At 40.4% G+C, this 12,121-nt stretch overlaps 1 protein-coding gene across 1 annotated transcript in view; it reads left to right on the plus strand.

The window, feature by feature from the left end:
* Window positions 1-11,794, plus strand: part of UPF3A (UPF3 regulator of nonsense transcripts homolog A (yeast)) — a gene marked incomplete at its 5' end in the record, with an annotated part of 19,082 nt that extends 7,288 nt beyond the window's left edge. The window contains 7 exons of the mRNA XM_006769315.2: window positions 1,328-1,426; window positions 1,549-1,659; window positions 2,365-2,420; window positions 2,506-2,664; window positions 6,193-6,353; window positions 8,127-8,424; window positions 10,614-11,794. Coding sequence (XP_006769378.1) covers window positions 1,328-1,426; window positions 1,549-1,659; window positions 2,365-2,420; window positions 2,506-2,664; window positions 6,193-6,353; window positions 8,127-8,424; window positions 10,614-10,766 — 1,037 coding nt within the window. The remainder of the gene's footprint in view (window positions 1-1,327; window positions 1,427-1,548; window positions 1,660-2,364; window positions 2,421-2,505; window positions 2,665-6,192; window positions 6,354-8,126; window positions 8,425-10,613) is intronic.
* Window positions 11,795-12,121: the final 327 nt, after the last annotated feature.

The raw sequence follows: 12,121 nt of genomic DNA on the forward strand, positions 1-12,121 counted from the left end.
CAAGATTGAACCAGACATTTTTTGCTGTGAGTAAAAGCAAGTTTAGTGCTTGAAGTATTTGACATTTCTGTTGAATGGTCTTATTAGGTAATTAATTCAAGTGCCTTTATCTTTCTTTTTTTAAAATTGTGGTAAAATACACATAACAAAAATTTACCATCTTATTTTTTTAAGTGTGTAGGTCAGTAGTGTTAAGTATATTCTCATTGTTGTGCAACCAATCTCCAGAACTCTTTTTAGCTTACAAAGCTAAAACTCTGTACCCATTAAATATCAACTTTCCCCATTTCTCCCCGCCCCCACCCCCAGCCCTGACAACAACCCTTCTAATTTCTGTTTCTATGAATTTAAATACTCTAGATACCTCATAGAAGTGAAATCATACAGTATTTGTCTTTTTCTGACTGGTTCGTTACACTTAGCATAATTTTTTCGTGGTTCACTAATATTGTAGTGTGTGTCTTCCAGACAAATGAGAGAATTACAATGTCATAGTCACCTGGTCATTCCTGACAAGTCCAGAGTGATTAATCAGTGGGTTCAGTATGGAGGTAGAATGTGCTATTTTTATTAAGCACATAGCAGGTTCTCCCAGTGATCATTTCTATGTGCATGCCCCTCCGCCCATATCACAACAGAATGAATTTGTAGTGACTTTCAATCTGAACTTTTTTATTTGAAGCAAATCTTACTTGAATATTATGTATACACTTTGAAGGCCCCTCTTTTAGCTACGTGTCTATTCAAAAGCAAAATAATTTTCTTGAATTCATATGGCAGGTTAATAATTGAATTAACCTTTTAAAATTAAAAAGATTTAAATGTGACTAAGATATTACACTCTTTAGTGAGGAGAGGTAGGCTTAGTGAGATATAAGTAACATATGGCAGAATTCGTCATTTTAAGGTATATAGTGTGATGAATTTTATTTTTTTATTTTATTTTTTTGTTTTTTCTTTGTTTTTATTTCTTAAAGTATTACAAAGAGTATTACACATGTCTCCTTTTTTTCCCCCCTTGACATTCCCCCAGCTTTCCCCACCCCCCAGTGTCTTGTGTGATGAATTTTAAATGTATTCAGTTATGTAATCACCACTACAAGTGAGGAATCGTTTTATTTAATAAACAGTTGTTCTCCTTTACTTAAATGTGGAGTCTGACATGCTAAGGTTGCACTTGCTTAAAAGTATAATTAAATTATAGTTTAACCACTAACATTTTCATTGTTATGTTCAATCCTTAAGAAAGCTAGATCATTCTTCTACAAAATGAATATAGTAGAATTTCAGAATGATTTTTGGAATTTTGTTGTTGTTGTTGTTAAAGGGCTAGAATACCCTGCAGTGGTAGAGTTCGCTCCATTCCAGAAGATAGCCAAAAAGAAGCTGAAGAAAAAAGATGCCAAAACCGGAAGCATTGATGATGGTGAGTCCTTTTTCAAAGGCTGGATTATGAACCTACCAAATTATATACAATGATCAAATGCAGATTATCTCCTTTATATGGGGAGGAGTGTATTTATTTATTTTTTCTCCTTAAATGTACAGATCCAGAATATAAGAAGTTTTTAGAAACTTACTGTGTGGAGGAAGAAAAAACTAGTGCCAATCCCGAAACTCTTCTGGGAGACATAGAGGCAAAGACAAGAGAACTTATTGGTCTGTTTTGCTCATTTCACCTCTTTACTGTATTAAGATATGTATTTATAGAGTATATACGTATTTCTTTTTTATGACTTTCATAAAAAATTGACACTTTTGACAGGTTTGGCAGAAATGTAGAATATTTCCTACTTTTGACAAAAGCATTGCAAGACAGCAAGCAGCTTGGGAAAATATTCTGAGTATCTGTGGATGGGATAGCTTGAGCTTTCAGTTACATTATACTCATCTTGTTTCAGAGTTGTGATGTTTGAACAGTAGAAAAGACATTTGAGTGCTCTGTGCCTGGCTGTATTCGGGAAGGAGCATTATATCTCAAGGGTGGAGTCAGTATCTTTTCAAAGACCAGCCACTGAAATGAAGTGCGTGGTTTAAGTATGAGATCATCTTTCTGTTGTTCAAAAACATATCAGGCCTCCTGAGCAAGCCAAGCAAACAAGTGGATAAACCCATTCAGAATACAGAATCCAGTTTGAATCAGGTCTTCAGCCCTACACCTGCAAGTGGTGTGTTTTAGAAATAAGTGGTTATCTCCTAGTAACAGTCTCCAGAAACTCAAGAGTAGACATGAGACACCTTTTTCTAATTAAGTTTCCTTATTTTTTAAAGATTTTAAAGATTACATTGAAAACAAGTATTTAAAACAGAGGAAAGAGATCTTATTTTTTAGTTAAATACTTTATTACAATTATTTTGTTTTAGCTAGAAGAACCACACCTCTTTTGGAATACATTAAAAACAGAAAATTAGAAAAGCAGGTATGTCTGGCCTTTTGTGCATATGCTTTATGTTTCTACCACATCCACGCAGACAATTTATGCACAGATTTTTCCACCTCTTTAGAGGATTCGAGAAGAGAAGAGAGAAGAGCGAAGGCGAAGGGAATTGGAAAAGAAACGCATACGTGAAGAAGAAAAAAGAAAGAAAAGAGAAGAAGAAAAATGTAAGAGAAAAGAAACAGATAAGCAAAAGAAAGCTGCTGAGAAAGAAGTAAGGATTAAGGTAATTGGAGACCTTTCATACCTTTTTTCCAAAAATAGTTCTGCTGTCCTAATTGTGCCTTTTCAGTATTTTAGCTCACTGGAAATAAAGGAACATTTTTAATTTGTCTAGTCTTTTTTTACTATAGTTCCTTTTCTCTATTTTTTAATAGTAGTTCTCAAACTGTGTTCCCTGAGCCCTTGGGGTTCCTTGGGCACGCTGTGTTTGGAAGGACTGAGTGGGTGGGAGGATGGAGGAGGACCAGCCTCCTGCATGTGAACAGAGCACTTCACTCGGAGGAGCCCTGCATTTAAGTACCATAGACTGGGCTCCTGCTTACATTTTATTTTAATGAAAATATTTCCTGACTAAAAATACACATTTGAAAACCATTGGCTCAGTGTACACTAGCCCTGCCTTATGAAGGCTGACTCGTAGAACTGGGTTTCTCACGGAAATGGTTTCTGCATTTCTTGCCCAGTTTTTCCTTTGCCTGAGGCATTCATTTAGGAGGGTGGTTTCGTGTACAGAGGGAACTTTTTGCTATGTAAAATATGTTGCCCCATATTAGAGTCAGCCCTTCCTTGGTAGTGTTCTGCTCAGATGTGCTTAGGTTTCAACCTAACAAGCTTCTTAACTCACTCCATGAAGGGGATAAGGTGCCTTATAGGACTTCATTAAAATTGTGTGATAGACAGAAAAATAATCAAAGGTCAGTGCCTGCAGGAAGATAGAGAGTAGAAAGGGAAAGGATGGGGAAGAGATCACAGTCTCCTTCATTGTGCCATAGATTAGTTTCTGATCAACTAAGAAGTTGATCAGAAACATTGTTTTCATTATCCATGAGGAGAAAACATGCCAGTTCTTTAAGGGAAGCAAAGCTTTTTCTAGGCCTTTGCTTCTAAAACAGTTTCTCCCATATGGGGTGTCCTAGCAATGGAGGGAATGATTTCTTAACAATATTTCTACAAAAACACATCAGCATTTGTATCAGTCAGGACTGCTTAGGTTATGCTGCAGTAACAAATAGTTTCAGAAATTTCATTGGTTTTGTAAAACTCAAATTCTCTTCTTGTTCATGTCACTTGTCCATTGTGTATTACTCATTGTAGCCATCCAGTGACCCAGGCTGATGGAGGATACATCTTGGCATTTGCTCCTACAGTCTTTATGACAAGGGAAGGGAATGTGTATTTGGCAGATTGCACACTAGTACTTAAATCTTCCATGTGGAACGGACACATCCCGGTGCCCACATTTCACTGGCCAAAAAGCAAGCCATGTGACCCCACCTAATCTCAAGTAAAAAATAAAATGAAACCTTAATATTACAGGAAAGGTCTTTGTCATTGTAGAAGTTCAGCTCTGTCATGACCAGGGACAAAGTAGGTATATATTTAATGCAAATTTAATGGTCACAGGTGTGCGAACTCTAACCTTTTCATTTTACTTTCTGAACAGAGAGTTGTAGCTCCCTCCGTGCCTAATGCTTCACATCGTCAGAAACACTTTTGTCAAATCTGAGAGTTTTCCGGAAGAATCACTGAAACTTGTAGCCTGTAATTTCAACTATGTATAGTTTTATAGTTATTTTTTTAAATATATTTTACTGATTTTTTACAGAGATGAAGGGAGAGGGATAGAGAGTTAGAAACATCGATCAGTTGCCTCCTGCACACTCCCCACTGGGGACGTGCCTGCAACCAAGGTACATGCCCTTGACCGGAATCAAACCCGGGACCCTTCAGTCTACAGGCCGACGCTCTATCCAGTGAGCCAAACTGGTTAGGCTCAACTATGTATAGTTTTAAGTAAGACTCAAGTATTGGGAGTACAGCATGTACTTACTCCGTTTGGAGAATGGGATTAAAATCCAGAATAAACCAAAGATACGAAAACAAATTTAAGGCAGTAAATATAGGATCCTTCATAAAGAAAAAAATGAAAGACTTAAACACAGCAAGAGAAAGTTATATAGTCCAAATCTGGTAGAACAAAATCTTGGTTGGACCCAATGACGTGAGTAGCCAACAGCTCCTGTTCTGAGGAGTGTCTGGTGTTCTAACCTAAGAGTTCACATCTGACCCAATAAACCTTTAACAAGCATCTTTGATCAATTTGGGCATCTCTGACTTATGAATGATTTGGAGAATTTAAATTAAAAAAACAAAACTCTGAAAACAAAGTCTGTGAAGAAATCCCAACAGAATTAGTATTAATAGCCTAAAAATATGCTGGGGTCCAGCCCCAGCAGGTCCAGGGGTTCCTAAAGATGTGGATGGAGTCGGCGAAGAAGGAATGATACGGAGACAGCGTTCAGTTGATCAGCAGCCTTGCCAGGATCTCTAGCCACAATCTCCAGCCAAGTTCTGTGTCCATGTTCTCATCTGTATTTATAGCAGTTGATTCCAATCCTATCAATCTCTATTCCAAAGGTTAGGGCGTTTCTTATCTCCATTCCAGGGAGTAAAGATTATGTAGCTTAAGCATGATTGTTCGTAGTTAAAGTGATTAATTAGTGGCACTTAAGAGGTTTTATTCCCTCCCTAACTTCAGGGGAAAATCCCTACCTGGGGAAACAACCTTTCTCGGAGAGGTGACCTTGGTTAAAACACAGCGCCAAGAAGGTGAGCAAACATATTAAGAACAGTATGCATATATGCCAGGTCCCTTGAAAGAGCAAGGATGGACTGGCTCCCGGCAAAAATAGAACAAGATCTTTCGTTTATGTTCTACAAACTTTTATTTCAAAGAGCTGGGGAACTAACTGGATGGGAGGCACACATAAAAGGCATACTGAATTAAACACACCATAGCAACCTTCTAGGTCTGTTTGAAGAAAGGGAATAATAAGTTTTGAAAACTCTAAAACTGTTCTAAAAGCCATTAATATAAAGCAGCCTTTTAAAAAATGGTTTTTTTTCTTATTACAAAAGATTTTGTATTGATTTTAGAGAGAGAGAACAGGGAATAGGGAGAGAAACATCTGAGAGAGACAACCATTGATCAGCTACCTCCCGCATGCCCCCTACTGGGGGTTGAGTGTGAAACCCAGACATTTGCCCTGATTGGGAGTCTAACCAGTCACCTCTCAGTGCACAGGACAATGTTCAACCAACTGAGTCACACCAGCAAGGGCAATACTTGTTTATTTTTAAAAAACTAGAACCTGTAGGTGAAAGGAAAGAAATTCATTTCAGTTCTGTCACCTAAAAAATAATCACTATGAACACAGTGTTGCAAGCTTTCTGGACATTTTCCTACTCATGTGTATCAACATAGAAATAGAAATCAGATCATTCTTTTGTGACATTCCTTTATTCGTTAATACCAGCATTGAGGCACCACATTAACTATCCTACATCATTTTTCACAACCACAAAATGTTTTATTGACTGAACATTGCCCTAGGGGTTTAGCCCCAAACCTGTTCATTGGACCTTTATCTTTGTTTGTATTCAGACATTTGGGCTCAATATTGGTATATAGTTTAAATTATTTATTAATATACTCTTAAAGTGACATTTTACTAACATTATAATTTCGCAGCTTCTTAAGAAACCAGAAAAGGGAGAGGAAGCAGCCACTGAGAAACCAAAAGAACCTGGAGAGGACATTGAAAGTGGAGAGGGACAGTGGGAAGCCGGTCCTGGCTGCGCTGCGGGGAAGGCCAAGCCCCGGGAGAGCCTGCTGGAGGAGCGCAGGGAAAAGTGAGCCCCGCGCTTCTGTTTCTTTGGCCACGTTCAGCATCACAGGATGGCCATCCATCACGGTCATATATCCTTTGTTAGCACGAGTGCTCATATTTCATAGTGTTCTTGGAATTCTTGAATGCTTGTCCACATTTTTGTTTCATTTTGGTCATGCTAGTAACTTGGTAAACCCGTTTAGGCTGTAGCCTCAAATCTATCTTTGAACCAGAGAAATATCTTCTGTATTTCCTTTGGGTTTCTGTTGTTGCACTTTAGGTCTTCTGGATCTTCTTCCCTGTCTCCTTTCCTTGTGATTTGTATCAGTTTGTAATTTTCCTGTGTCTTCTGAGATACCATGCCCATTTGGTCTTGCAGACCTTCAATTCTCTATGGAATTATGAATTTGAGAACTTGGTCTTTCAGGTGCTGAAAGTCTTCCTGTCCTAAAAAGATAAAATTCTAAGTGCTGTAGTTCCTTTGTGGGAGTTGTCGGCCCTCTAGCCCCATGGACTTTGACACACAGCTGTAGATCCTGGTGTTGTGACCCATAGGTCTTTACCTGCTCATGATATGAGCTCACAAAAGGACCTGGGCTTCTCTGGGAACAAGACAGACATAGCAGTCTGCGCAGGGTCCAGAGAAAGACCAGCCATTCGCTTGTCCAGCCCCTGACCCTGGGTTTGGTCATGTCCTAGTCAGTAGGGCCACATGCAGCTGGGCTTCTTGTCCCCCAGGCCCAGGGTTCCTGCCCATGCCTTGTATTTGGACACCTGCAGAGCCTCCTGGAGGCAAGGGCTGTTCCGCTCACAGGAGTGGCTGGAAGTGGATTCAGGTGCAGTGGGCAAGGTCATGGGATTAAGCTGCTATTTGCCCAGGAGCACAGTAATCTGAACGATTTATGACTGCCTTCCTTGCATATAGAGTTATGTAAAGTTTTCTCTCCCTCTTTTTGGTGGGTTCTAGTTTATTGGTTTGTATATAAAATTAATTTATACATAATAGCAAATCTGATCTGTTAGAATTATGGTTTATGTTACAGACATAACGCAGTTTCTTAGGAAGCTGTCAACCGGTGGTCTGCAGATCACTGGTGGTCCGTGAGGTCCAAAAGGTTGGCGACCGCTGGCTTAGGACACGACACTGCCTTTTGTCATGTTTCTGGCTCCAGTTCACGCTTTGCTTATAGATCTTTTTGTCCCCACCAGTCCTGCTGCTTCTGTACGTGAGGGGTCCACAGATGGTATGTAAGGACGTTTGCCAGCAGTTGGTGGAGGGAAAGACTTTAAGATCCAAATGAGCTAACCAGCCACTTGTTTACTTACTGTTCATTTAATAGTTTGACATATACACAAACGTTACTAAATTTCAGGTAGTTTTAGCTATGGTTGAAGCAGCAACTAAGCTGTCACTGTCAGCTCTGCCTCATGATGGATGTGCATTTGGGATACTGGGAGTCACCTGACCACATGTAGTCTCATTTACTTTATCTGCAATGAGGGGGAAATATATTTATTTTGGAGGTTTACTGAGAATTTTAAAAATATGTGTAATTGGTGCCTTAGCATATCACTTAATACATATGTGTTACTCAAGTATAACAGGAAATATTGTTAATATAATTGATTCATAGTTTTTATTGAATGCCTGTGGTGTGTGCATGCAAATTTGGCGTTAAGTGATGGGCAGACTTACATGTTCCTTGCCTTTTCTGGAACATGGACTTTGGAAGGGAAGATAGGTCATCAACAAGCAGTTTATGAAAGGTTACTGATCATTTGTATTAAATCACAGGTCACAAAATGACAGTGATAAAGAGCAAAAGGATATGGAGAGAAAATTTCGAGAAAAAGAACTTGAAACACAAAGATACCACTCGGATGATAGCAGAAAGCTTAGAGCTCACTACGAGTTTGACAAGTTTTCCAGAAGAAATGAAGAAGAGATGAAACCAGGGAAAGGATTCACTCCAGACCGAGGGAAGCCGGGGAGCCAGGACCGTGGAGTCCCGGTGGAAGCAGCAGAGAGACCGGGGAGAGAACAGAAGAGTGAGGACAGCCCGGCCCCCAGGAAGGAGAGAGTGCGGAACAAGGTTCTTTTCTTCATTTGGGATAATCCCTCATTCATCTGTCTGCGCTGAAAGTATGAGCTGTACTTCTGCAGGCTTATGACTGCTCTTCCAAACAGAAATTCTTTAATTTCACCTAAAAAAGGAAAGTCTACACAGGTGCCTGAGGTGCGGGATCTCTACTCGGGATCCTGTGTTATCTTAGAGGGTGCACCGCCCTGAGCCTGCATTTGCTAGAGTAGTTATTCTTGTCCACTTAGTGGGCAGAAAGTGCTGAATGACAAATAAAAATATAGAACCAGCCATCATCTTTTCACCAGGAAAAAAATAAGCTTTTATTTATTATAAAACTAGCACTTTCATACTATTTGCTTGAGAAGAAATAATGGTATATTATCAGATTTACCACTAAGACGGTAAGGAAAATATTAACATTTCATGAAGCTTTCTTTTCCATTATTAACAGCATCTGATGATTAATGGACAATCAGATGGCTCATAAACACCCAGAAGTTAGACCCACACAATCAGATTGAGATTGCCCACTTAGCGCAACAATCAGGTTTTCTTTCTGAAATTTGAGGTTAATTTGTATTCAGATCTCATTGTCAGGGAGAAGCGCTATAAATGTGTTCATCTCCCTCCCCGGGCCAGGCCCCATGCTGCTGCCAGGCCCCAAAGCCTGCCCTCCAGGTGAGCAGCTGGGTCTGAGGCTGCGGTCACACTCACCTGCCGTTCCTGACCCTTGGCAGCCACTCCGTTCTCTGTCTCTCTGACTTTGTGGTTTCAGGAGCACTACATAAACGGAAACAGAGAGTACGTAACCTTTTGAGATTGGCTTTTTCACTCAGCATGATTCCCGTCAGATCCACCCAAGTTTCAGCGATGTTGATTTTCTAAGTATTTCTAGTAAAGCCAAGGGAGATCTTCAGAAAAGCCAGCACCTTTTAGCTTCACCCTTGACTGGTCAAGTCTGTATCACAAAGGGTTCCTGTAGCTGCCTTGACCTTGGGTACACCAAGTACAGCCATGAGTCTCATTGGTGAGGGTTGTTCCTGTGAGCACTTGTTTTCCAATGGAGTGATTTGGGTATTTGCACAGCTGTAGGTGTGGGAACTTGCAATGACTCCTGTCAATTAAGTTTGCAGTGTGGTAGTAGTGATAAAGTGCTTTGTGGGTAATAGCTCCTTTCGTACCAGACCTGGCAGGTTATGATGTGCTTTTAGGGTCAGTTTCAAACTCTGTACACGTTACCCTGGTGAAGAACAGAGCCAGCTTGTTGGCGCGGGAGATGGTGGGTTGTCAAGCCTGCATCTTGGCCTACACAGGGGTCCTGTTGAACCCTTTCCTACTCTCCTCATTGGCCAGGCTTATATTAAGAATATTATGATAAATCCATGTGGTGACTGTGGGGCCTCCACACACAGCCTAGGAGTGGGTAAAGGTAAAACACCAGTGGGACATGCCCACCCGAGCGAGTCGCACTGTCCTTGCACTCCAGGTGGCCTGGAAAGGCTAGAGCTGCTGGTACTCTGTCATACACGCAGGCAGGGAAGGAGCACCGAGCTGGGATGGGGTTGCTGCCTCCCTCTCTTGGAGCGCTGGCTTTCCTGAGAAGCAGTTGTTCCCACTGGGAGTATAGGTCCCAGCCTTCAGAATCACACTGCCCTTCCCTCATTTCACTGTCCTCGTGCCTGGAAGCTATTTAAGTGCATTTTGTGTACTTTATTCACTCTCTGTTTTTATTCCACCACCTCCAAGAGTTTAATAGTATGATGGGTATTTTCTGTGAAGGGGACAGTTCAGAAATAATCCACATGAGTGTTAGTAACCGTTTCGTTTAGCACTCTAAGAGCCCTCCGAGGGGCCATGACTCATTTTGTTTCAGACTCAGGTCCGCTGCTTGGCGACTATGTGGGACTGAGATGTGTGTGTTGACTTGTCATCTCTCAAACTGGCAGGAGAGGGCCATGGTGTACTGTTTCCAGAGTGTTGTAGGTTTGAGCAGTAACGTAGTAACTGTATTTTCATGGCTTTTTATTGCCTTGAAATGCTTGGTTTCTGAGAGAGTGCTGTGAAAAAAGGCTGATTTTTAGCTATAAGACTGATAATCTTTAGATATATTTAAGATCTTCAGTCCCTAAAAATAGTGATGTTGTTCCCTCCTGCATTGCCAGCCCTTGGAAGAGTAACCCACCCTTTTATCCTAGCAGGACCGGCCGGCCTTACCACTGTACCAGCCAGGAGCTCGCATGAGAGCACGCGAATGTGGTGGAAGATTCTCGGAGGAGGGCCGAGATGGGAGGAGGGCTGAGGCAGAAGATTCAGCAGGGGCTGGCTCCAAGAAGAGCAAAGAGGCGGAATGAGTCAGCGGGCATGCCACGGTTGTGACAAGGGTGAGCTTGTATTCGAAATTGCATGGATTAGAAATGTATACAAGGGTCTGGAAAATAACCTGCAAGGTGAATCTACTCCTTACAAAGAATCTAGAAACTGGTGGCATAGAAACAATCTTTTAAAAATTTGAACAGAGTTTTCTTTGATTTTACCATTTCTGGTAAGAACTTCTGTGTATCATTTAGCCACAACAGAGAAAACAATCTCTTTGGGAAAGTAGAAGAGTATGACCAAAACAGCATGAATTCTGAAGCACTTTAAACATGTCGTAGGAATAACTTACACTTTGTATTTTATACATTTGTAAGCAAATAATCTGTTGGGATTTATATCGCATTGTGCTTCTTGTGAGCCCTTGTTTCTGGGAAGTGAGCAGCTCTCATTCCATTATAATCCTGGTAATTCAGCCACGTATGCGCCTTCTGTCCTAAAATTCCAGGAAGTCTGTTGTACTGTAGTCCCGTGAATAGGAACCTAACACTGTGAAGCCCCACAGCTTTCATTATGGCCCTTTTAACAATCTGGCCACTGACTTGATCAAAATAGTTTGACATTCTGTTGATGGATGTGCTAGTGGTTTATAACCATTATAGTTTAAGAATTGCTAACATAAATGGCGTTATTTTGGGACATGGATAATTTAGGTACAGCATTTAGGTTTTTTCTTTTTGCAGCCTGAGGTAATTTTAAAGTGACTTTATGTAGCTTTCTGCAAGTATGCATTCTATAATATTTTTCCTTTTAGTGAAGTTTTAAAATGTCTGGGTATTTTTGGTGCTGTGTTTTGAACCGAAATAAAAATTTTAGTAGCTATAGATTTGAAGTCCAGTTATTGTACTTTTCCTACATAGAATTTTACACAATATAATTTTGCTTTTTAAAATGTACTTTAACTATATGAATATTTTGTTGTTATATTTATTCCTTATTAAATAGGAAATGTTTGTCAAAAAACTAAGAACGACTCATCATTAAAAACATCCAGTTGTTGGACACAGTTTTATGGCATTGCTATGTTCTTGTTCTTTACCTGTGAGCTCCAAGAACTTGGTGGGGGAGGAGAGAGAAGGGCTTGCTGTGGATTCAGCCAGGTCCAAGTGATCAGAGGAGCCAACCCTGGCTGAAAAGGCTAGATAGTAACATTTTACAATTTGCAGGCTATATGGTCTCTGTCACACCTACTAAACTGCTGTTGTGAGAAAGCAGCCAATACATAAGTGAATCCAATAAAACTTTATTTATAAAAACAGGTAGCAGACCATATTTAACCCGTGGACCATCGTTTGCTGACCCCTGCTTAGAGGATGCATTAGACTGGATCTCC

This window comes from Myotis davidii, unplaced genomic scaffold, assembly GCF_000327345.1.
Source record: "Myotis davidii unplaced genomic scaffold, ASM32734v1 scaffold444, whole genome shotgun sequence".
NCBI classification, from domain to species: domain Eukaryota; kingdom Metazoa; phylum Chordata; class Mammalia; order Chiroptera; family Vespertilionidae; genus Myotis; species Myotis davidii.